The sequence below is a fragment of the Ursus arctos genome, chromosome X (genome assembly GCF_023065955.2).
Source record: "Ursus arctos isolate Adak ecotype North America chromosome X, UrsArc2.0, whole genome shotgun sequence".
Taxonomy (NCBI): Eukaryota; Metazoa; Chordata; class Mammalia; order Carnivora; family Ursidae; genus Ursus; species Ursus arctos.
Window position 1 is genome coordinate 68,176,189 of NC_079873.1, and position 27,341 is coordinate 68,203,529.

General features: G+C 34.9%; 1 protein-coding gene across 7 annotated transcripts; it reads left to right on the forward strand.

Moving 5' to 3' along the window:
- Positions 1-1,356: 1,356 nt before the first annotated feature.
- Positions 1,357-27,040, forward strand: ZNF711 (zinc finger protein 711). 7 transcript variants are annotated; one of them, XM_057312860.1, is made up of 12 exons: positions 1,363-1,506; positions 3,237-3,364; positions 4,274-4,535; positions 4,897-5,001; positions 11,387-11,944; positions 17,663-17,818; positions 18,951-19,088; positions 21,134-21,271; positions 21,959-22,036; positions 22,120-22,167; positions 23,698-23,841; positions 24,340-27,040. In XM_057312860.1, the coding sequence occupies exons 4-12, from the start codon at positions 4,923-4,925 to the stop codon at positions 25,515-25,517; spliced, it is 2,517 nt and encodes an 838-aa protein (XP_057168843.1). In that variant the 5' UTR covers positions 1,363-1,506; positions 3,237-3,364; positions 4,274-4,535; positions 4,897-4,922; the 3' UTR covers positions 25,518-27,040. The 7 variants fall into 7 exon arrangements, with proteins under 7 accessions (XP_057168857.1, XP_057168862.1, XP_057168855.1 ...); XM_057312867.1 differs by having other exon boundaries at positions 4,274-4,530; XM_057312874.1 differs by lacking the exons at positions 21,134-21,271; positions 21,959-22,036 and having other exon boundaries at positions 1,357-1,506.
- Positions 27,041-27,341: the final 301 nt, after the last annotated feature.

Here is a 27,341-nt window from a genome sequence, read left to right on the forward strand (position 1 = left end):
CCTACAGGGGTTGGCAAGCTATGGCCCACAGGCCAAATCTGGAGCACTGCCTATATTTTTAATGGTCTGTGACTAAGAATGGTGTTGACATTTTTAATAGTGTTAAATAATTCAAAGAAAAGTAATTTTCATGACGCATTAAAATGATATAAAATTAAAATGTCAGTGTCCACAAATAAAAGTTCTACTGGAACACAGCCATGCTCCTTTGTGTACGTATTATGTATACAAGCAGTCTATGGCCGCTTTGGGGCTACAACTGCAGACTTGAATATTCGTAGCAGAGACCCTATAGCCCTCAAAGCCTAAAATATTTACTACCTGGTCCTGTATAGAGAAAGTCGCTGTCTCCCGGTCTACTATGAGCCAGGTACTGTGCTAGGGCTTTCACATCATGTCTCCTCTAATTTGGTCAAATCCTTTAGTGGTATATCAGGCTATAGGGAACTGGAGAAATTAGCTAATTGAGAATAATAACATGTTTTATTTGTAAAATATTCCAATTATTTAGGCAAAGGTAACCAGTCACCTTCATTTATTTTTTTAGGATCGCATCCTTTCCCGGCTTTAACACTGCTATTCAATCCAAATGCTTACAGTACTAAAGCTGAATTTTCAGATTATGAAGCCCTTTGCAAATACAACCTTTTAGTCACATCTCATCTCTCTTTTCCCCACCCATCACCACTGAATTTCTCACTGTTCTCCCATTTTGTGCAGACACAAGCTGAAAGTGACACACTGAAGAGATATTTCGTGTTCATTTAGGTCCCTTGTCCACCTTTCCTTTCTATGCCTTTCTTCGTTCTTCTTTACTTTCTTCGTCGAATTGTTTACCATTATGAAATATAAGAGGAATTTAAAGGAGGGAGGGAAGGAAACTGCAAAACACACACAGGGTTTTTGGTGGGGAGACATACCTCTTACCACTCTGGACGGCCTAATTGGTCAAATCCTCGAGAGTAGGATCGATTTTTTTTTTTTTAAATGTCTTCCAACATGTGTTAGAGGTTCAGTGAATTGCCATTCTGTCATTGATTTTCCCCCCTCCCCCTCTTCTTCTCCCTTGGGAAACCTGGAAAACAGAAAATCTTCCCAGGGAAACTCCTCAGGGGCGCCCAGAGATCCAAAGCTTCTTTACTCGGACTCGCCCGCGCTGCACTCTCCCCCGCCACCCACCACCCACTGCAAGTCCGTGGCTTCTCCAAGCCCAAACCCAGCGCGGGCTTCTGGAGCTCCTGAGCGCGCGCGCGCGCTCTCCCTTTGGCCCCCTACCCTGCAGCAAGGGCAGCGTGACGTAATGCAACCTCAGCATGTCGGCAGCGATATAAAGAAGGACAAGGCAGCGCGCCTCCCAGACGCAGAGTAGCTTGTGATTGGCTCGGGCTGCGGAACCTCGGAAACCCGAATGCGAGGACCGTACAGATCCACAGCTGCCGACCCCCGCAGAAATCTGGAGCGCGGTCAGAATCCAACTGGCGGCGGCGGAGGCAGCAGTGGCCTCAGGTAAGGAGACTCCTGAAGGGAAAGTAGAGGGATTCGGGTCCGCGGCGCTCAGTGTCGCCCATGTGAGAGGAGGAGAGGCTCACACCCAGCCTGTAGTGTAGGGCGAAGGGAACAATGGAAGTGGCGTCTAGTCCCTAAGCTTTGCACCCCTCTTGGTCTGGCAGTTTCTCTCCTCAGCTGCAGCTGGCGCCTGGAGGAATTGAGGGAACTGGTGGGGTTTCCCCCTCAGGCAACCTCTCCTTCCTCTAGGCCAGAAGCCCGAGGCGCAGGAGCCGTCGTTGAGACCGTCGGTGGTTTAGGGTGACGGGAAAATGGCGGAAAACAAAACAGTGAATTGAAGAATGCGGCGTCCCCCTGGCATTTTCTCTTGGCGACACCCCCCAATATTCCTTTCATTCGCGCTCCCCTCCCACTTCTCTGTCCCCCACCCCGCCTGCTGCTTATGGTAACCTTGGAATGCGCGAGGGATGGTGGCGTTTGCAAGGAGGTGGCACCGAATCGGGCGTTTTAGGGGGTAGGGAGCAGGCAGAGCCTGGGGGGGGGGCGGGTGTGTGCGGCAGTTGTCGCCTCCACTAAAACACCACCATTTTGGTTCCCAGCCGTCTCCCATGTAGTGGGGCAGAGAGAGCTGGAGGAGGATGAGGGGTTGGGCAGCACGGTGTGGGTAGCAGCGGTGCCGACCGCTGCACCAAGTGAGAGGAGGGAGGAGGGGAACGGGTATTCTTGTCTCTTCGCTTTCTGCCTTTCCACGGAGAAGGTTTTCTTGCTTGGCTTAAGATCCAGTCATATGGGTAATATTTAAGAGGGCACGTGTGTGTGTTCTGCTCGAAATGATTGAAACTTGGCATGGTCGTGGGAAAGGGAGACTTATGCGGGGAGCGGGTTGCGTCCAAAGCTGCAATACTGCTACTTGCCAGAGCTCCTTTGTCTCCTATCTCTGCAAATACTACTTTCACATTCTCTTGCTCTGCTGCCTTAAGATTTCTCTTCTACCTCTCACCCTGTTTACATTACCGAGAAGCTAGGTCCTGAATGAGCTGTTTGGAGGAGACGGATGAGAGTAAAATGTTTTTGGTTGTTTGTTTTGTGATTTCTGCTCCCCGTACATTGATAGAAGGATGTTTACTTGAAGCGTATTTAGTGGTTACCTCCATTCAATAAGAATGTGAGATACACTCTGGAGAATACTGAGAAGCCCAGCTATCTATTGACTATTGAATACTTAACACACCGCTCTTCTCATACCTCATTTATTATTGATCTTATTTAAACTTCCTATATGGGAAAAAGGTGCTCCAGTTTATTTATTGGGTATTCATACAGTGTGATACTTCCTATAGTAGTTGCACTATGTGTTAAAATTTTTACACTTAATTGAGCGCTAGTGCAGATTTTTCTCTATCGATTTGGCAAGGATAAAGCTTGCCCTTGGTTGGTTCTCTTTCACTTTCCAAAATAAGGTGTTGCTAGTGATTTTTAAATGTGCTTTAGAGAAGATTTGATTTAATGAAGTGGTCGAATTCTAAGTGTAATAATGTTGCTTATATCATAGTAGGTAGTTGTTTCTGTTGGAATCCCTTCGGATGCTTTTTAGATGAAGAGATTTGAGCATTTGAGCCCTTCTCAACCTCACCCTGCACGTTGAAGTGTAAAGAAAATTCTTAAGTTGTGTAAGAGATTTGGTTTAAAATGTTTTAAAATGTCTAATTTTGAATGTGTTTTTACACTAGGTAAAGAGAACGTTTTCCCAAAGAAAATAACATAGGCCAGAAGGAAAAATAATAAAAACAAATTGCTGCAGATTTTACTTTACAATATGTAAGAAAATCTACAATTTCTTCAAGACAGTCGTATTAAGGTGATTAACAAATTAATGTTTTATCTTATTTATTAAACAAAATTAAGTGTTTAAAATATTTTAAGGTATTTGTAATTGTTCTATTAGTTATGTGATAAAGAAAGCAATTATTATGTTTAAAGTTGAAATCGTACACTGTTTTAAGTGTTAAAAATAAGTCCTTATGGCATTTTGATTTATCTCTGTGAACATATGGGTAGCTTACCATGAACTCTCTTGGCTCTGATGGCTTCATTTTGGAGGCAGGAAACAATGTGGTATTTGAAAAAAAAAGACAGAATACAGCCAAGAATTTCTAAAAATTTATAATTTTGTTAATACATAAAATAATTTTGTTGAATCATTTGATACACAGAAATGACACCTACTGCTGTAAAGATTTTTATATACCTGATTCAAATGTTATACTCTCCTGCCTTCTGTACACCTATAGAACTTCAAGGCAAGGAAAAAAATCTTAGTGTTCATACTTAAGGATAGATTAAGTTGCTTTATCTGGCAGCTTTCTAAAAGTTTAATGATATAAACTCATTTTTTGTGCAATATAGCTCAATTTATTAAACACTCCTAAATAAAAATGAGACAAATGTTTTATAAAATTGACAGATTTTTTTGGTTGATATACTTAGAATTTTATGTTTGAAGGGGAAATACACATATGTAATTCTAAGAAATATGCTTAGTGACAGCATTTGATTTTAGGTTCCATACTGTCTGGTGATCTTAAATATAGGATACATCACTTGAAATGAAATAGAATCCTTGCTTTCAAAACTAGCTTGAAGCTAGAGTGACTTTATTAATTATTAAGAAAAAAAGTCAGTTGTACAATTATAAGTAAACGATATTCTGAAAGGAACAATTTGCTAAATGTTTGTGTGTGATTGATCTTATCTCTACCATATTTAGGAAGCAGTCATGTTTCATGAGTCCTCAAAACTATGAGACAAGAGAATGTAGTAGAGTGAGGCCAGAAGTCCTTACTGGCTCAAAGAACTCCAGGGAAACTGGGATAGAACATTGTACATTATAAGTAGAACCCCGGGAGCCAGAGGTGAAACACAAGTTTATCTGCAGAGCTCCGCTGCAGGGCTGAGCTGGGTCTGGAAGAAATGGATGAGAGCCACTGGATGAAATTCACTAATACTAGACACCTGAGTCTTCTAGTAATGTATAAATATCCCAACCATTGTCTGTTGTCATCTTGTTCTTTTTCTTCTTTTATAACCTACATTTTAACTGGAACGTCAGTGCTACAGTTTTGTTCTTTTGCTTGCTTCTATCACTTCCCCTGTGGCTTGTCACCCTTACTGTGTCTTATTCTCCATTATCTTTGATTTATTTCCTTTCACTTAGCCCTTCTTTTACTTATGCTTGTCACATAAACTATCTAATCAAGGTTTTTATTTTCCTTTGTAATAAGATTTGCACACATGGTTCTGAGGCATATTTTCCATTGGATTTTTTTCTCAGAACAACTGACTTGGGCCTAAACGTATTTAAACTATTTTTTAAAACCATTTCTTTTACAGAGATTTGTGAATGAACTTTGCTAAATATGGATTCAGGTGGTGGAAGTCTTGGATTGCACACATCAGACTGTAGAATGGCCCATACCATGATTATGCAGGATTTTGGTAAAGCATTTTCTTTGTTGTATTTTTTTCTTTCTTTTTTAAAAGTCATAGCACTAAATATCAAAACTACATTGAAGAAGGGGAGAATTTATGAAAATTTGTTCTTTTGCTAGGAAAGTTCATTTGTAAGGCTCATTTTCTTAAAGTAAAGCTATGTGTCAGTAGTCTACTTAAAATCATTCTTAAAATTTTGTGGGAAGGTTGAAGTAAGGAAACTTGGAATATAGTGGTAATGTGGCATTGAAAATGAAAAAAACTCAGCTTACATAAATAACCACATCAGTTCTTGAATGTAGGAAATATTAAATTGGCTTTCTAAAATCATTATAAATTGTAATGTTGATAAAACTGGAAAAGGAACTGCTTCAGTCATTACAAAGAAGTTAGATGCTTATATAGTGAGATATAGGAAAATCATGCATTAGGTGATTAATTATATTCTGATACAGTATCTTCAGAAAGTTGTTTCTAGTAACATTACATTTTTCTTTCTTTCTTTTTTTTTTTTTTTAAGAAAAGATTCCCTGCTTTTGTGGCCAAGTTTTTCAGTAGCCTCTTAACAGTAGTTATTTTGATGAAATGTTAAGACTCTATCACAGTCAACAAAGAAACTGAATTTGGGCAGGGTCAGTCTGAATTATAGAAGAGATTGAGATATCTGAAGTATAAGAGGCAGGGATAGGGTGGTAAGAATTGAAGAAAAGTGGAGTGAGAGTAGAAAAGACAAATAGTAAATTGGGATAAAAAGTAAACAGAAAACAAGATATTATGGAATTATCAAAGATGGTATCAGGGGTGGGGCATTAAAACTAGTAATACTTTTCTCAATTAAGAAAATGCTACCACTATTTTCACATTAATGTGAATATGTTATTTTGTCCCTTGTTGTAGAGCCTGCAGTAGTTGAGAGTCTTGACAGTCCTATTAACTTTTTGTGTAAACTTGGGCAAATTACTTCATTCACTTTTGGGAGGGGATTGGACTAGATAACATTTAAGGTCCTTTCCAGTTCTATGATTCCCTGACACTTCTGTCTGATGAATAAAGATGTGGTGCATAGATCAAGATTGAACGTGGTGGAGATCGAGATGACTATGTAGTGAATTGATGAAATAGAAAGCAATCATTGATTCATTCTGCTAAATGAGTCAGAAGTCAATTGTGTTGATTATGGATGACTTAGAAGTGATTTTGCGTGAAAAAAGTCCAGGAATAAATTCTAGAAGTAGGACAAAGAACTGAAGAGTAAAGATTTCACAGAGAATTTTGTGAATTCTTCGCTAGAAATAGTTTTTAAAATACTGGAACACTTTAACTTCAGTATAGTAAATAAATTTTGGTTGAAATGTCACCTTTAATTTTTTGCCTTTTAAAAATATCTTAGAGGGTGCCTGGGTGGTTCATTTGGTTAAGCGTTTGCTTTCGGCTCAGGTCATGATCTCAGAGTCCTGGGATTGAGCCTTGCGTCAGGTTCCCTGCTTAGCAGGGAGCCTACTTCTCCCTCTCCCCCTGCCACTCCCCCTGCTTGTGCTTTCCCTCTCAAATAAATAAATAAAATCTTTAAAAAAATAAAAAAATAAAAATATCTTAGAAATGGAAGAAATACAGCATTTTCTCCATATGATACAAAATTTAACCTACCCTGTAGCATTTGGTGAAGTGCCAGACCTCCTTCACTCCTGAAGAAGTTGCCTGTTAGCAAGTAAAGACTGATTCCTTTCTAAGATTGGAGAAAATGTCCATTTAGTGCTGGTGAATATTTACTTGGTCTTCCTTTTACCTTCCTTTTCATTGTTCCTCCTTGGTGTCTTAAAGTTTAATGAATCCTTTATTACATCTAATACTTTACTTCCTTTTAGTTGCTAGGGAAGTAGAACATGCATATTGAAATACATTATGTACATTCTTTTTAAAATTTTTTTTATTGAGATAATAATTCATATACCATACAATTCACCCATTTTAAAGAATACAGTTCAGTGGTTTTAGTATACTCACAGAGTTGTACAAACATCACTGCTACCTAATTTTAGAACATTTCGTCATTGGAAAAATAAAACCTAATACTCGTTAGCAGTCACCCCCAACCCCGTTGCAGACCTAGGCAATCACTAATATTTCTGTCTATGGATTTACCTATTCCAGATATTTCATATAAGTCGAACCATATCATATGCGGCCTTTTGTGTCTGGCTTCTTTCACTTAGCATAGTTTTTAAGTTTCATCAATATTGTAGCCTGTATAGGTTTCCCTTTAAATTTCTGCCAATATCAAAACTTAGATATTTGCAATCCCATAAATTAATGGTATTTGTGAAACAGTTTGGCATGCACAGGTAGAGCTAACCAAGTACGTTTACTGTGTATCACAGGATCTTTAAATTCTATAATGTTTTTGGTGGGGCTAGGATGGCTACTATATTAAGAATTTGAAATATTAATTTGTCAGAAACTTATTAGACCAGTTTCTTTTGAAGGCTACTTGAGATTTAAAAAAAAAATTAAAAGATTTTATGTATTTGAAAGAGAGAGTGCGAGTGAGCATGAGCAGGGGGAGGGGGACTGGGAGAAGGAAAAGCAGACTCCCTCCTGAGCAGGGAGCCCATGCCAGGCTGGATCCCAGGACTCGGATCATGACCTGAGCTGAAGAGAGATGCTTAACCTACTGAGCCACCCAGGTGCCCCTGAGATTTAAAAATTTACAACATGATTTGTGTAAAACTTTGCTTGTGTCTCAGTATAATAGTTGTCCTTGGAATCTGTGCCACTGAATTTAATAGTTAAGATTTTATTGATGCAAAAAGTCTATGTTGCTCTGTGACTTAAATAGCAAAACAGCCTTAGATAGTGGCCCAAGACAGACCCAACAAATACCAAATTTTACCCTATACCTCTGGTGAAATTCCAGGTATTTACATTTAAATGAAATAACTTTAGTAAAATGGGAAATGTTTGAAATGATGACTTATTTCTTACTGTTATTTGGTTATATAATTGCTTTCACACTTTTTAAATGATGATTTCTTACCATTTATAATTTGTTACCTAGTGAGATAGTTAATGCCATTGAATGCTGCTTATTAAATGCTATAAAATTTAATTGAGTGACTGTGTGATAGATCTTTTAGCTCATTTTTTTTAAAGAGAGAGGGAGAACGTGTGCACAAGTAGGGGTGGGGAGAGGGAGAAGGAGAGAAAGAATCTTAAGCAGGCTCCCCGCCCAGCGTAGAGCCCAACATGGGGCTCAATCTCACAGCCCTGACATCATGACCTGAGCCAAAATCACGAGTCGGATGCTTAACTGACCGAGCCACCCAGGTGCCCCAGATTTTTTTACTCTTTCTCAAACTGTTCCTTTAATAGTGACTCACTTGGTTAGTCCTATAAATCTCTTAAACAACAACAAAAAAAAGAAACAGTCTCTATGGTAAGTAAATTCTATTCTCCTCCTTTTAACAGGTAGAAATAAGCCAGTCTAAAGTTAAACAGTAAGTTCAGCCCTCAGCTTTAATCTTGGGCAAGCTTATATAACTTCTTTAAAACCATAGTTCCTTCATATTTTTTATAGTTCCTTCATATTTAAAAAGGAGATAATACATTATACAACTATTCTGAGGCTTAAATGAGATAGTATATGTAAAAATATTAGTAGGTTGCTTGTTTCATAGTCATTGCTCAATAAATATAGCTAGTGTGTAGTTAAATAAGTGACTTTGTTTAGAAATTCATTGGGATCTAGCAGATGAGCTGATAAGAGGAAAAAGCAAAATTTAATAGGAGACATCTTGGATCTTGGTCTGAGTAATCTGCCAGCACTGTGGGGAACTTGTCAATTCCTTGTCTAGGATTCTTGATATTATTTAGTTCAGTGTAAACAAGCATATTTGGATTTATTTTAGCTTAGGTCTGATTTATTTTGACCTGTTAAGTTCCTACTAGATTAGAGGCTAGAATCATCCCAGCCAGGTTAATCTGAACCCAGGCCAGCAACTAAGCATTATTCTATCCTTCCATCATTCCCTAGTGTCCAGTCTCAGAAACCATACTAACCTCCACAATTGTCCATATTTTAAATCTGACCTGTGAAAGGATTTTATAAAATATTAATTTTATTGTTTATATACATAGAATTCCAATACTGTGAATTTTATAGGTTTAATGTTTAATTTTTCCTTGCTAAAAACCACATTCCTAATCTGGCTGAATGCTAAATTTGAACCTTCACCAACTGCCCATCTCCAAAATGGCCAGTGGAGAAATAAGTGAATAGGAAGTACTTGTTTTATACATACTCCCTTTGTCTACCAGATTTCCAAGATTACCCTTTTGGGGTAATATGGTGGTTTAGGCAAGAGTTTGAGAATACTAAGAACAATACAGAGGAATTGAAAGGAAGATAATTCTGAAAGGTAGCTTCCCCTTCTCACCTTGTCTTTTAATGGGTAGGAGTATTAATAATGTCCATTGGTCTCCATCCTAACTTGTTAACTAACTTCCATAATGAATTGGTTAATAATAATGAACACTGTGTAGCAAGTGGCACTCTTTCAGGTATGACTTTATAGAAAGTGATCATTATGTGGAGAAGGTTTTGTATTAGATTATTTAATGTAGATAATTTTATTATAACCTAGTCCATAAACTCTGTTAACTTGTTTCCTGTACACTTCAGTGAGGCAGAATTTAAGAGTTCCTCGTGAAGGGATTTTACACTTTTACATTTATAAAGGGGGTAGGAGTTGTTGTTTACCATGCTACTCAAGAAAAACATTGTTTAAAGCTTTGTTCCTGCAGATTTACTAGTTTAGAATTTAGTGCAATTTAGAATCCCTGTGTATGAACTTTATCAAACCAAATCTTTGTCTAAAATAAGATGGGATTTCCCCCCCCCAAATCAGATGTTAAAAGATTCCTTCCACTTTCGAGTGTAGTAATTCTTAAAAGATAAGGAAGTTTAGGGACTTTTATGTTTATAATGCATATTTTATAATATATCCAACTTGTCATATTTTACTAACTTAATTAAACATATCAGTACCCATTTATGTTTGTGTGTCCTTTTAATTTTAAGTTTTTGAAAAACAGTACTCACAGGAAGAAGAAAAAAATAGTACATAGGGTCCCATGTAGCCTGTACTCCTCTTCTTCCGGTGGTGACATCTTATATAACTGTAGTACAATATCAAAACTAGGAAGTTAACATTGGTGAATTGCTGTTAAGTAGACTAAAGACCTCCTTAAGTTTTCATCATTGTTTTTACATATATTTGTATGAGTGTATATAGTTCTGTGCAGTTTTATCCTGTATATAGATTTTTGTAAACACCACCACAATAGAGATCTAGAACTATTCCATTACCACATATATGCTATGCCAACATATTTACACACACACCCACCCTTGGAAACTGCTAATCTGTTTTCTATCTCTATAGTTTATAATTTTGAGAATGTTATATTGATTCCATGTATACATTATATGGTATCATAACCTTTAGTTATGGGGATTCATAACTTAATTTTCTGGAGATTCATTCAGGTGTTGAATGTATCAATAGTCTGTCCCCTTTTAATTGCTGAGTAGTATTCCCTGGTAAAGATGTGCAGAGTTGGTTTTACCAACCATTCATCTACTGGGAGTACATTTGGGTTATCTTCAATTTTTTGCTACTATGTGTAATAAATAGCTACTATGACCTGTTATGAATTTTCATCTACAATTTTTTGGGTAAACATATGTTTAATATCTCTGGGAAAATGCCCTAGAGTGTTATTGCTGGGTTGTATGGTAAATAAGTGTTTAGTTTTGTAAGAAACTGCCATATATTTTCCAGAGTGGCTGCTACCATTTTACCTTTCTGCCAGTGATGTATGACAGATCCTTTCTTTGTATCCTCCCCAACCTGTGGTGGTATTGTTTTTTTTTTTTTATTTTTTATTTTAGCTGTTCTAATATAGTGATATCTCATTGTGGCTTTTATGTTTTACTTGAAAATAAAGAAAATAAAGTGCATTATTTTTAAGGTCTTAATTTAGATTTTACTGACATTGTTTTCACCCACCTCCACACCAGTGCCTGGTTGGTGCTGTTTTGTTTGTTTCTTTGGTTTTTTTTTCACTTTTATTTAAGCTCTATGCCCAACGTGGGGCTTGAACTCACAACCCCGGGATCAGGAGTCATGTGCTTTTACCAACTGAGCCTGCCAGGTGCCCCTGGTGATGGTTTTTACTACAGTTAATTTGTCAGTGGTTTTTTTTTTAAATGATAGTTTGGCCAGAACTATTTCATATTTTTAAAATGTTTTATGTCATCTGATACATTAAATATACTACTTTTAATTAATAAAATAACTTTACTTTTTTTGGATAATTGTTTGTATTATAGTGGCTGGAATGGCTGGTACTGCACATATCGATGGAGACCATATTGTTGTTTCAGTTCCTGAGGCTGTATTAGTTTCTGATGTTGTCACAGATGATGGGATAACCCTTGATCATGGCCTTGCAGCTGAAGTTGTCCATGGACCTGATATCATCACTGAGACTGATGTAGTAACCGAAGGTGTAATTGTTCCTGAAGCTGTACTTGAAGCTGATGTTGCTATTGAAGAAGATTTAGAGGAAGATGATAGTGATCATATCTTGACTTCTGAGCTAATTACAGAAACCGTTAGAGTACCTGAGCAGGTTTTTGTGGCTGACCTTGTTACTGGTCCTGATGGACACTTAGAACATGTGGTCCAAGATTGTGTTTCAGGAGTTGACTCTCCCACAATGGTGTCAGAGGAGGTTCTTGTCACTAATTCAGACACAGAAACTGTGATTCAAGCAGCTGGTGGTGTTCCTGGTTCTTCAGTTACTATTAAAACCGAAGATGATGATGATGATGATGATGATGATGATGATGTCAAGAGCACTTCTGAAGACTACTTAATGATATCTTGTAAGTGAAACAAAAGACAAAATTACTTGGGAGATTGGTTTATACATAACCTGGAAAGGTTTTCTGGGATGGGGGATCTATTCAATAAAAATCATGGGGATAATCCTTTTGAAAAATAATTTTTTTCAAAGCTGTGTTGTTGAGATGCTTTTTTGAACTTGCTCATATTTTTAATTTACTCAATGAAAATTCATATCCAAAATTAACAAAAATAACGTAATTAATATCTTAGAGTAGAAAGGAAGGTTTAACGAGAGCGTTAACTGATAAAATTTTTAATGGTAAATATATATATTTCAAAGTGGGAAGTTTATTTTATGCAGCCACTGCTTTCTTTTTATTGTAGCAGGTACTTGAGTTGTCAGTTCAGTTTTGCTTAGGAATTTAAGCATTATATATTAAGAAATGTGTAATTAATTTTTTATTAAATACTTGAAAAGGAAATCTGAAACTCAGATTCTGTTCTGCAATTCTCCCCGTGTTTATTTCCTGTTTGTCTAAATATGCATATTCTAAGCAGAAAATACTTTACTGTGTTTATTTCAGATTGCTTTATGATGTCTATAAGACATTCTATCTGAAGGAGGAAGATAGAAATATCTTGTTCTCATTTTAAGTGGTGTGTTTGCCTGAACAGCAACAATAATAAAAAATCTCATGATGAGTTATTGAAGGAGCTTGAGGAGGAAATGGGTCTATTCTTTATAAAATTTGAAGGGATCATGCTGGAAGTAATAAAGATTAGATAAACTTCACTTTTTCATGGTGGATTTTTGTTCTTTTCTTTTTAAAATAAAAAAGGATTGATTGGGAAGTACATCAACAGGTAGAGTTATGTGTATGTGTGTATAAAGTGATTGTATGTTATATGTGTATCAGTGAATTTAAAACTAAAAACCAATTGGATTTATTTAATTTGTAAATATGATTCTGAAGTCTAGCATGTTAGCTTTTTCCCTCTATAACCACTTTTGAAGTGAATATTCACATTGTTTTTAAGGGAATGAGTTAAGCCACTAAAATACTGTCTGCAAATGTTATTGCCTCTTTTTAAATTGATGTCTATTACTAAAGAAATTCCATATTTATATCTTACTGACGTTAAAAAAACTATGTTTATGATCATATAAAATGGTGTGACAAAAGTTGGCAGCCTTTCTGTATCAAAATAATATTATGCCTTTAAAAAAGTACTTGTCAGGGGCGCCTGGGTGGCACAGCGGTTAAGCGTCTGCCTTCGGCGCAGGGCGTGATCCCGGCGTTATGGGATCGAGCCCCACATCAGGCTCTTCTGCTATGAGCCTGCTTCTTCCTCTCCCACTCCCCCTGCTTGTGTTCCCTCTCTCGCTGGCTGTCTCTATCTCTGTCAAATAAATAAAATCTTTAAAAAATAAAAATAAAAAATAAAAAAGTACTTGTCAAATCAAGCTCTTTGATATTAGTTTAAAATTTAGACAGGATATGTTTTGTGAATTGTCAAGCCTTAATATATCTTCTGTGATTTGATCCTGCAAAACATTTTTTAAGACTTTCTGGAATATTTTAATTTACAGTATTTATCTTTATATTGCCACATATGTCAAATGCAAAGGACTTGTGTCCTACTCTAATAGGAATAGACTAAAGATTATAAAGAAAATCGTATTGTTTGAATAATACTGGGACTGCTATGGGATCATTTTAGGGAAAATTTAGAATGGGAATTAATTAACTCCTTAATCATTAGTAAAGAAACAGCAACATTTTTTTTAGAAAATCCATTAAAACTTAAAGCAGTTTTTTATTGTAGAAAATAGAATATACAAAAATTAAATATTTTTTATATCACCCTTTTTCTCACCACCCACATCCTTGGCCATTTTTATAACGGTTATTATACTCAAATTGGAACTAGTCACTCTTTACCATTTTCATTTATTTTATTTTATTCTCTTCTGATTTAATTTTTCCCTTTTTTCCTTCATAATTTTCGTTTCATTATCTTTACCTCTTGGTTTCTCTTGGCCATTGACTCTTACAGGAGTTAAGAGAATAAATTGCCTTAAAAGCCTCAATGTTAATTTAAAAAGTCCTTTTTTCTGTTTTTTTTTTCCAAGATAGAGATTTTCAAAATTTCTAAGAGATAAAGTTAAGGACTTAAAACAGACCTTTGTCTTGTTCCTGAGTCCCTAAATATTCCTATAAGGAAACCTTATCAGTAGCTGAGTTTTAGAGGTAAGGAATTTGTCTTCTTTCATATCTGAGGTGCATTTGAGCTTTTTCGCCTTTCAGGCCAAATGTCACAAATTCTTTATCTTAGCAGATGGTTAGGTTTTCCCACTTGTGCTTAAGTAACTTGGAAATTAATATAGAATAACTATATCTTTCTAAAATTATCTTAGGTGTGCTCTTCTTTAAAAATACCTAACATCCACAAGACATTTATGGGCGATGATTTCCTTTATAAAAGCTGCACTGGAAGAGGGAAGTTCCATTAAATAATGAACCAATATAATGCATTCAAATTGTTTTTTACCTATAAAATCAGTTTATATTTCTTTCGGGAACATAATCTTGTATAAAGCAAAATGTCTTGTTGGGTCATTATGGGAGATCTCATCAAACCTCACCAATTTCAAGGGTAAAAAAAAGAAAAGTTAAAACCTTTGTATTTTTTTAGTATAATGGCTTTATTGAGATATGATTCACATGCCATAAAATTCACCATTTAAGGCATGCAGTGGTTTTTAGTATATTCATAGCATCGTATAACCATCACCACAATCAGTTTTAGAATTTTTTCTTTACTCCAAAAAGAAACCACATGCCCCTTAGCAGTCACCTCCCCCACCTACCACTCCCCCTCCCCTGGCAACCACTAATCCAATTTCTATCTCTATAGATTTGCATATTCTCAACATTTCATATAAATGGAATCATGTAATTTGTGGTCCTTTGTGTCTGGCTTCTTTCACTTAGCATAATGCCTTCAAGGATCATCCGTATTGTAGCATGTGTCATGTGTCAGTACTTCACTCTTTTTCATTACTAATATTTCATTATAAGGATATACATTTTATTTATCCATTCATCAGTTGATGGACACTTGGGTTGTTTCTACTTTTTGGCTATTATGAATAATGCTGCTATGAAGATTTATGTACAAGATTTTGTGCAGACATATGTTGTTAGATCTCTTGGGTATACATACACCTGGGAGTAGAACACCTTTGTAATCTAAATGTTACTAACTTTTGTTTGTTTCAATGCTGTGAAATATAGATCATTTACATATTGCCTGACCCCATCTCTGTGGTACATTAATATACTCTATATTGATAATAACATATCTACCATATAATTTTGGTAGATGTAACATAAAAGGGGTACAGTAAAAAGCCTTACTCAGCTTTTAAAAGGAATATTGAATTTTTAATAAAACTGTGCTATTGAGCTATATAAAAGAATATTGAACATTAGCAAACTTGCCAACAGTGCATCTTACTGTTTTATGTTACACTTAGCACCAGTAGAATTCTGTGATGTGTATAATACTACCTGCTATTACTGTCTGGAATGTCATGTGGGTTTAGAAACAACACTGCGGGACTTGGATATTGCAAGCCTTACAATAAGCAAAAAGGTTAAGCCTTAATTTGGGGTATTTTGAGTATTATTTGCATTAAGAAGATCTTTGAGAATCCATTTCCAAAATCACTTGATTGCCTATTAAATCTTTGTTAACTTTGTACTTTCTATAACAAAGAATATAGAATAAATATTGGTTAAGTTGATGGTTTTAATTTTTTTTAAAACTGCACACTAGCATCCTTAAAAACTTCATCTTTTATGAACTTAAAATACAGAACAAGCTTGGTTACTCAGTATATTTCAAAATTGTTCATTCTGAGGAATCTAAGTAGAAAATAATGGATACATTATACTATGGACTTAAGGCATGGTATAAATGGAATAGGAATAGCAACAGTTACTTCAACACTTAAAGTAAAAGCTATGGTACAAAGCTACTAAGAAGTGACCAAAAAATGTGTATTTCCTTTCATGGGCTTAAATTTCATGAATTTTAGTTTTAATTTAGTTTGTTGCAGAAGGAACTGTGATCACTTTAAACCATTTGCTTATAATAAAGCAGTATTTATCAAATGAGAGTATTTTCAGTATTTTATTAATTTACTGTAAGTTATTCCAACTTAAGAAATTAATATTTTGGACACTTTTTGAGGTTTTTGGATATCGTAGGTCTTTATTTTCAAGAATGAGAAAGCATTTTCTGGAAGCTTTACTTATTTTAATTTTTTCTGTGATGTCATTGTTTTAATTTAACATATTTTCAAAGAAGCTACTAAATCAATATCAGATACTTCATCTTTTATTCTTTCATTTCAATCTGTCCCATTGTCAAAAAGAATTTTGTCAAAAAACATAGTAATAGAATTAGAGGCTATGATGGAATGAAAATATTTATTCTATTTATTTTGACCATTTAGGTCCTTTCTTTCATAGGCTATTTGAACTCTTAAATAGTATGGAATCATTTCTATTTTATCACAAAGTTTAAGGTAGCTTTGCATTGTAAAAAGAATTTCTGAAACTTACTGTCTTTTCACCATTCTGAAAGGCCAAAAGAATATTTTTGAGTTTGTATGTTTCAGATTTGAAACCGAGGTAAGGGAAATCTAGACTTTGACCCATTTAGATCTTCTTGAAATTCATTTTTTAAGAGTACTGCATTAATAACTTTTTATGTCACTTCATTCTTTTTTCAAAGGTTCTGGAATTGTTTAGATATAGTCAGAGGCTTTAAGATTTTATGTTTCATATATGATGCTATGTTATACATAATAGGAAGGAGCAGATTTTCGATTTAGGTTACATTTCAGTTTTTATAGGTACAAACATTGAAATAAAAAATGGTAGGTATATAATATTTGCGGGAATATATTGTTTAATATCTATGGTCAAAGAACAAAGTTTATTAATATATATTTGCTGCATAGTTTGTGCATAGTATTCATGTGAAAATAAATGTTATTCTTAAAGACTGTAGAGCAGAGAATCACAATTTAAAGTATACTTAAAATGTAAGTAATATTCTCAAATATTGTCGCTTTACCTTTCCATATGACTTTGGAGACTAGCATATGTTAGTAAATATAGAAGTACACAAAATTTCTGGTTTGAAGTTGTCTTCCATTGACTCAACATAAATTAAAAGTATTAAGATTTTATTTTTATAATTTCTGAAAAGCTCTTTATATAAAATAATTCAGCTGTTTTCTGTTTCCTCTTTTTTAATTCTAGATTTCATTATGCTAATTTGTTTGAGAAATACTGCTATTTCATTTGGGAATTGTTGTTTATGTGTGCTTATTTTAAGAGTACTATGCATTGTATGTTCTGACTTTTTCTGTTATTAACTTTGGTGTTAGGATTAATCATTTCCCAAACTGTTTTAATTAAAGCTCTATGGTTATTAAGTATTTCATATATAAATTAAGATCTCCAAATAAGTTTTTATATAGTTATGATCATGTAATATATCTGATCTCGTATATTGTTTTTTTCATGAATCATATCACTTTCAATAGTTGCATAATAAGTCATTAAAAGAATATAGCGGATAGGTGATTAACACATTCATGTTTCACTTATGCTTAGCATCCACTAAATGTCAATTATACTTTTTGACTAAAATAGTTTCCTCTTTATATTTTACAGTGGATGATGTTGGGGAAAAATTAGAGCATATGGGGAACACACCATTAAAAATCGGCAGTGATGGTTCACAGGAAGATGTTAAAGAAGATGCATTTGGTTCAGAAGTAATAAAAGTGTATATATTTAAAGCTGAGGCCGAAGATGATGTTGAAATAGGTACAAATCTTAATTTATTGCTATAATAGGAATTAAAAGTAATTCTTATCTTTTCTGGTAACTATTCTAAAATTGTCTTTATTTTTTCTTTAAAGATTTTTTATTTTATTTATTTGACAGAGAGAGAGGCAGCGAGAGAGGGAACACAAGCCAGGGAACACAAGCCGGGGGAGTGGGAGAGGGAGAAGCAGGCTTCCCGCTGAGCAGGAAGCCAGATGCGATGGGATGCGGGGCTCGATCCCAGAACGCTGGGATCATATCCTGAGCCGAAGGCAGACGCTTAATGACTGAGCCACCCAGGCGCCCCTAAAATTGTCTTTAAAATGCAGATTTTTTGTAGGTTTCTTTGGGGATGGAATATTAAAAAATTGTATATGAATAAAAAGCAGGAATGCGGAATATGTCGTTCTTGAATTCTTTCAACATAAGTAGAATATTAAAGTTGGAACTATAAAAACAAATGAGTGGAGAAGATTTGATTTAGAGTAGGAAGTTATATTATTTAAGGGAAGGCTAGAGGCGGGCTGCTTGGATTTTAACCCTAGTTCTGCCATTTAGCTCAGTGGCTATTGGTGAGTTACTTAACCTCCTTCTGGCTCAGTTTTCTCATCAGTGAAATGGCCATAATGACAGTAATTACCTCATAGGGCTATTGTGAGGATTAAATGGGCAAAATACATGTTAAAGACTTATATAGTACTTGGCATGTGTGTAACTGAATGTTAACGCTTGTTGTTATTTCTCAGTGGTTACTGAAAATTTAGAGTGTAATTTATAAGAAAATTCTCTTGACACTTAGAAATTTATATTGGAATATTTTGGGGAATAATTTTCAAAAGGAGAACATTTTTTTTTAAAGATTTTATTTATTTGAGAGACAGACAGAGAGAGTAAGAGAGAGAGCACGAGTGGGGTGAGGGGCAGAGAGAGAAGCAGACTCCCTGCTGAGCAGGGAGCCTGATGCAGGGCTCAATCCCAGGACTCCGGGATCATGACCTGAGCCAAAGACAGACACTTAACTGACTGAGCCACCCAGGCACCTCAGGAAAATATTTCTTATGCCTCCTTCTTATTAATTTAGGGAATTATTCCATGATACTTCTCTACTTTGATATGTGATTTAATTTTTAAGGTGGAACAGAAATTGTGACAGAGAGTGAGTACACCAATGGACATTCTGTAGCCGGAGTGCTTGACCAGAGCCGAATGCAGCGGGAGAAGATGGTTTACATGGCAGTTAAAGATTCTTCTCAAGAAGAAGATGATATTAGTAAGATATCAGTACAAGGGCACTGTAGTGACTTGTCAGTAGCCATCATGCATTCTTTTAAAAAAATTAAGCAATCTCAGAGATACAAGCATTATATAAGAACAAAGTTCAATAAAATAAGTCTGACCTTTTCTGTAATTAATTTAAAAGGAAAGGGTCCTTTTGACCATTCATGCATACATGTATTGTTCAAATCAGCAAACATGAAATACTCTGTCTCAGATACTAGGGATATAGAGATAACATATGGTTCCTGACTTCATTAGAGCCCACAAATATGTATGGAATTATTGCAAATCTGTTTTGTGTGTTATTGGATATGTTGCATATATATTAATTAATACAACTCATCCCTGAGGTAGGTGATATTACCTTTGTTTTATGGAAGGAAAAAAATACTCAGGGATATTAAATTAATTGCCCAAGATCATTTCAATATTAAGTGAGGAATGTAGGATTTCAACTCATATCTGTCTAATTACTGCCAGTGCTCTTTCCACATGGCAGTGAACACTGTTGGCCTCTGTCTGGATTTAGCAGTGGAAGGGCTAACTGGTTGTTCTCCTTCTGTCACTGAAGGATTAGATGAGTAAGTATTCTTCCAAATAAGTTAAACTGCCAGAATCTTTACTTACTATGCCTTTGATGGTCTCCAAGTAGTTGCTGCTTAAGGTTTCTTGGAGCTGAGTACCATAGGGTGAAAATAACTCCTCAGATTTCCTTTCCTGCCATGCTGCCCATTTCCTTAGGATGACATGTTACTCTGCCTTCTTTCTTCTCACCTCAGTGTAGGAATGCAGCCCTTCCCTAAGGCTTCTGTCTTCTTGACATACTGAGATAAAAACTATTTTGTTTTGCCCTAGAAGGGCAAGAGCCTCCACTTCAGTGCATTACCTGGATGATACTCAGCTTTACCTGTACTGTACTCTGATCTCCACTCCTCAGATTTCCTTCCCTAGAAGCCATGGGAAGCTGAATTCCAATCCCAAACATGAATAACACACCACAGTTGAAAATATAAAAACAAGTAAGTCTAGAGGATTTGATTGAAGAGGAAAATAATTTCTATTTGGCCTCTAAATTCTTATATTTGTTTACTCATTGGTCAGTAAGGGGGCACAATAGAAGGTGGGTGACTGAAGCTTAAGTTAGCTGATGCCAGAATTCCTTGGGGATGTGGAAAACTTCGACCAGTGTCTCTTTCTCATCAGTTGAAAGAAGGGAAACTTGGGAGAAGAGGGACACTTTTATCCCACATTTTTTCCACGTTTCTTCCATAGTGAATAGAAGATCCCAGTATGTGAATCAAAGGAAAAGCATAAATTCAAGCCAATTTTTTACTTAACAGCCTAAATCTAAATGGGTTAATCACATAAAATATACTAAATGACCCTCTAGGTTTAAATTTTTTACACCAATACTATATTTTTTTAAAATGAGTCTCACTTAATGCTTTTTTTTTTTCTCAGTACGGTCTCTGAAAATCCTGCCTCTTAAAGGCTGTCCACATATTCATGAGCACCAGCTTACATATGTATTATGTGTGTATATATATGTATATAACATATATGTGATTTAATTATTTTTATTTAACATTTTTTTCAATTACTAGTATTTTTTACTACTTTTCTTTGCATGTACAGTACTGCATTTAAGTTACAGTATGTGGGGTAGCAAGGACCACTTTCTAGTATTGATTCTATGGGAAATGCTTTCTGAGTTCCAAAGAACAGTCAGGCAGAATTATGGACTGCAACCTTTTTTACAAATTTGTAATGCCCGATGGACTGTAAAATCAGTCAGTATATTTCAAGCGCACGTTTTATATAGTCTAAAAGTCATTTTTGTAGGATAGGTTCTAAGAGGAGAATAAGAGTTTTGATAAATGATTGTCTCCTAGTGGCACTAGTCTCCAAAGTGCCTAATGTCATTTTTAAATTAACCAAATTGAAATCTTGACAGTTGAAAGATTTAAACTGTTTGGAATTTTTACCCATTTATTAAATATTTGGGGTTATAAACAAGCAATTATTTCTAAAATTTAGGTTGCGCTGAAATAGCAGATGAAGTTTACATGGAAGTCATTGTAGGGGAAGAGGAAGGAACTTCTCTCCCTGAGACTCAGCTTGAGGACTCTGATGTTAATAAAACAATTGTCCCTGTTGTCTGGGCTGCGGCATATGGTAGGACACTGGCATTTTTTCACCTGATAAGTACATATCTATTTGATCAGCCTTTAGGTCATTAAATATGCTGTGCTAATGCCCCCCATGAGTTGACTGATACTATAAAGTGTTTTGCTGTGGACTAATTTCTAGGTGCTTACATGATTTTCCTACCATGTATCTTATGTTATTTAAAATAAGCCTTGCTTAATGCATTGTCGTTTTTCAGTAGGATTTATTTAAAATCGTACCGTTATAAGTGAATACCATAAAAAGTTTTATTTTTCTAAAATAGGAATATCCTTTGAAAATTGATCCTTCCCTTTTTCCAAAACTTATTTCATGTATTAACACCACAGATAAGATTTTGGGGGTTTGAAAAGAAACAGAAATCCAGGTATGCTCTTCTACAAAGTATCTGATGGAAGGTAAATTTATCAAGTTCTTTTTTCTTTCCGTTTTACCTCATTCCTACTTAATTTACAAGATGGTCCAGGTATACTCTTTACTTTGAAAAATTTTGGTGTTCAAATGCATTATCTTATCTTGGTTTTTCCAAAGGTTCATTCATTCAACAGTCGTTTACCGAGCATCTTCAATTTTGAGTGTATTCTGCAGAAATATCTACTCAATTTTTATTTAAAATGTAAGATTGTTCTGGATGGTAACAGTTCCAAGGATGCTAACAGTAGCCCTTATTTTCAGTGCGTGAAATTATGTCTAATCTATGGGAGTGGAAGAACTCAACAAAAAAAAAATTTAATCCAAGGAACAGTGGTCAAAGTAAGATTTTTGTAGATTAAGATGTGATCCACTAGTAATCATTATACTGAGCATATAAGTTTTTAATTAGTTTCTTTTTTTAGGAGATGAAAGAAGAGTTTCCCGGAGATATGAAGATTGTCAAACATCAGGTGAGAGAGCATTTTATGTGAGATGTAAGTTAAATAGCCAGTTTTATATACTGCTTGGAAAATAAGCACTTATTGGTTTGTGTGTACAGACACATATGGTAGACTCTGACTTGCCTGGTCATACCCTATCTAGTTAGTTACATAGGAGTTTGCCTTTTTTGGGAATTGATTAATTTATATACAGACATAATGTGTGTTATTCTGTGAGCGCAGTTCATTTTAGATTTATCTCAAGATAAAAATGTCAGGCAACTTATAACATGAATCATAAAAGGTTGCTATGGAGAAAATTATAAAATAGAAGTTATTTTGACAAAAAAGTAAAAATTATCCATGATATCAATGACTTGTTAACGTCTTCCTTGGAGCAGAACTGTTTTCTTAATTTCTGTGGCAACCGGTAGATGTATATAACTGTAAAATAAAACCCATGTGTCAGCTTCATTTTTCTCTTTAGTTATAATACATACTCCATAGAGTGTTATTCCATGGTTGATAGTTTCTTTTTATTTTCTTAAGCAAAGAGACTTTTTCTCATGATAAAATGTCTGACTCTTCTGTTTCTACCTTTAGGAGATACTTGACTCTAAATTTAAATGTAGATGTCAGAGGAATTGATGAGAGGCATACATCACAGCCTATAAGCTAAATGGCTTTGCAGGTCTACATTTTTTTTAGATATTTGTTTATTTATTTATTTATTTACTTGAGAGAGAGAGCAGGGGGAGGAACAGAGGGAGAGGGACAAGCCGACTCTGCGCTGAGTGTGAAGCCTAACACGGGGCTTGGCACAGGGCTCGGCGGGGGGTGCGATCTCACAACCCTGAGATCCTGACCTGAGCTGAAATCAAGAGCCAGATGCTTAATGGACTGAGCCACCCAGGTGCCCCACAGGTCTACATTTTTAAACTAAATTGCATGACAAAACAGATTTGTGAGAACTAAGATTTTATTAAGTACTTTATTCTGTATACACTGATGCCACTGAAATTGTGGTAAATTGCCTGCCACATCTATCTTAGTCTTTAATATCAGTCTTCATACTTTTTACATGAATTAAATTATTCTAAAGCATATATACAAGAGATGTATTGTTTGTTATATATTACACTTTATTATATATTACACCATGACCATATTGGTTCACTGACACATGTATATTTCTTTTCTAAGTCTCTTTAACTTCATCAGCCTTCATTGGTGAGAAATTGATCTGATGCCAGTATTTTGTTTGGGCTGTAAAAGTCTCTCGTGTTACATTCACCTTATTAGTTTATTGCTTTAGGATGAATAAATTGAGGTATTTTAAAGTTAATTTCACATTATATCCTATTTAAAGTGTTTACAGTTGTGTGTGTGTGTGTGTGTGTGTGTGTGTGTATAAGGGTATAAAAGAGAGAATATGGATACACTTTGTGAATTTAGCACCACAATGGCAACTTAATGCCATGTCATATCTAGTAATTCATCTAACCAAAACCAAAAAGTATAAATATTATGTAACTTAATAGTGTATCAATTTTTTTCTAGGAAATACCTTGGACTCAACTTTAGAAAGCAGAAGTAGTACAACAGCACAATACCTTCAAATTTGTGATAGCATTAATACAAATAAAGTACTTAAGCAAAAAGCCAAGAAGAGGAGAAGGGGAGAAGCCAGGCAGTGGCAAACAGGTAAAATACTAATACTTTGTTTTATGAATATTACCATGATTTGAAATGTGGAAGTTATCTTTTTGTAAACAAGGGAAATAGAGTCAGTTGTTACAGTGTAGTCCAATTTCCATATACCTGTCTGTTTTATTTAAATAGTTTCTTTTTTTAAAGTATTTGACTGGTACTTAATAAAACCATGCTTGTTTGCTCTTTACCCAAATGGTGTTTTCAAAGAGAATTTTCAGGTTGGTTTCACAATAAAGGGTGCCTATTTCTAGTTGACAAAATGTATGTAAAATTTTGGCAGGTGAGTAGTCTATAGTACAGAGATGCTTATTACTTTTTAGTGAGCTATTTTATCATCAGTTGCTTTTAATGTGCATTTTATCCTCAGGATTTTATTCTACTAGTACAGTTCTCACATTGTGAATGCCAGCTAATTTTGGCACCTTTGTTGTAAAACCCCTTAAAACATCTGGCCAAATGTCGCAACTTCCTTTTTTTTTTTTAATCTAGCTGTTATAATAGGCCCTGATGGACAGCCCCTGACAGTATACCCTTGCCATATTTGCACAAAAAAGTTTAAATCCAGGGGATTCTTGAAAAGACACATGAAGAATCATCCTGATCATTTAATGAGAAAAAAATACCAGTGTACAGATTGTGACTTTACGACTAACAAGAAAGTGAGTTTCCATAACCACTTGGAAAGCCATAAGCTTATAAACAAAGTTGACAAAACCCATGAATTTACAGAATACACACGAAGATACAGAGAGGCTAGTCCACTGAGTTCAAATAAACTTATCTTAAGAGACAAGGAGCCGAAGATGCACAAGTGCAAATACTGTGACTATGAAACTGCAGAACAAGGACTGTTAAACAGACATTTACTGGCTGTTCACAGCAAGAATTTTCCTCATGTGTGTGTTGAGTGTGGGAAGGGCTTTCGACATCCTTCTGAACTCAAGAAACATATGAGAACCCATACTGGTGAGAAGCCATATCAGTGTCAGTATTGTGTCTTCAGGTGTGCAGATCAGTCAAATCTGAAAACTCACATTAAATCTAAGCATGGTAGCAATTTACCGTATAAATGTGAGCATTGTCCTCAAGCATTTGGTGATGAGAGGGAGCTTCAGCGCCATCTGGATTTGTTTCAAGGACATAAGACACACCAGTGTCCTCATTGTGACCATAAGAGCACCAACTCAAGTGACCTTAAGCGGCACATCATATCTGTCCATACTAAGGATTTTCCTCACAAATGTGAGGTCTGTGAAAAAGGTTTCCATCGCCCTTCTGAGCTCAAAAAGCATAGTGATATCCATAAGGGTAGGAAGATTCATCAGTGCAGGCACTGTGACTTTAAAACATCAGATCCATTTATTCTTAGTGGTCATATCCTTTCAGTTCATACTAAGGATCAGTCATTGAAGTGTAAAAGGTGCAAGAGAGGGTTCAGACAACAAAATGAGCTCAAAAAACATATGAAGACTCACACTGGAAGGAAGATTTACCAATGCGAGTATTGTGAATATAGCACTACAGATGCATCTGGCTTTAAACGACATGTGATATCAATACATACAAAAGACTACCCACACAGGTGTGAATTCTGCAAGAAGGGATTCCGAAGACCATCAGAAAAAAATCAGCATATTATGAGGCACCACAAGGAGGCTCTTATGTAATAAGATCAATATAAAGAAATAAGCTATTTCAAAAATATGATATGCTACATGGGAGGAAAATTTCATGAACTGTTTCATCTAGTTCCAAAGCTTGATAGTAAATCGTAACTTTACATTCTTTGTATTAGAGATCTTGAAATATTTGAATTGAGAGGGGATCTCATAGCCCTTTGAAAATTACTTAAAGAATTTAAGAAGCACCATAGAATGGTTGCAGAAAAACTCTTGTGTCTATTTAATAGTATTATATGTATAATTAAACTACAGAAGGGAAAAGCAAAGACAATGACTTTATTTGGCTGATCATACTAGAGATAAATGTTTCTGAAAAGATCATATTTAATTGGGTTTAGCAATGTTTTGCTGTGGCAAGCAAGTCTTACTTTTATGTGATTTTTGAAATGAGGTGGGGCAATAAAATGCAGTCATCCATCAGTCACTTAGTCATTGAGCCTTTTTTATGGTACCTGAAAATTGAATTCCAGAAATGGCAAAAGTTTTGTGTATTCATTGAAAGAAATCTCACTGGAAAACAGCTTATATTAATTCAATACTATTAAAAAGAATTTCAGAGCTGCTAAGATTTTATCACAGGATAGGATGTTTAAAATACGGCATTTTTCGCTGAAGTCTAAAGTGAAGTCTAAGATTAAAGTTCCCTTTTTTTGGATTGTTAAGTTGATTTTTCAGTATGGCATATATGATAAAAGTATATTTGAGTCAAATGTGGCTTTCTAAAACAGATGCAGCAGTAGTGTTGCAAATAAAGCTAGCACTATATTTCTTAATGATCTTAAGATTAAATGGAGAGAACACAGTTTTCTTAAAAACAATGTTTAGAAGTTTCTTTTTAGGGCAGTCTCAGCAAGTAGGATTGTTTTAGTCTTACTTGCTCTAATGTTTAAAGGTGCAATTTTATGCCATTATTGAAAATTTTGATTTTTAAAATCTATATACCATATTATTAACATGCATTTTCAATGTGAGGCAGCATATATGCAGTATTTAACAAAACACTGTGTTGCCAATAGAGTTTGGAGGTGGATATTCAGTTTACAGTGTATAAATTTAAAATATGCATCCTTTCAACAATGCTTTGTGTTAGCATGCTGCAAATCAAAATGGCGCTTAAATAAAAAGCTGGTTTAGGGAAATTTAATGAAAATCCTGTTCATAAATGTAATGCATATGATGTGTATTTTTAAGTTATAGTTGCTTCATGTTTACACTCAGCTGTTCAACATAATTAAAATGTAATTTTACTTTATGCTATATTGTGGCTTTGTGTTTGAAATAATGTTCACCTTTCTGTTTTTGCACCAGATAAGAATCTGTTCCGTGAGAATAAATTTTTTATCTTTCTTAACTTCAGAATATTAAATTTGGAAAATTTAAAATAGTGTGTTATGTGGCTGTAAATGATGTACACGCTGTAAAATAAGATTGTCGTTGTTATGTGGGATTATTATTTCTAAATGTTACTCATTGAAATGAGCATACAATAAAAAGCATTTATTGCACTTCAAGGTTTTATGAATTTATTTAAAGTTTGTTGTAATGTTCACTCTTTATTAAAAGACTTTTTATTTAAATTTGCTCTTAGGTAATTTGGTCCACAATTTAATGTCTTGTAGATTTTGTGCATTAATAACATGAACTAGGAACTTAAACAATTATGATGACTATGGCATGATTATTCCTCAAAAATGTATATTTCTGCTAAAACCATTATGAAATACTATAAAGGTGCTTATTTTAAGACTTGGGATTTAGTATTATAGAGAAAACTAAAAATTCCTTTCCTGCTTAAGTAACACAATCCTG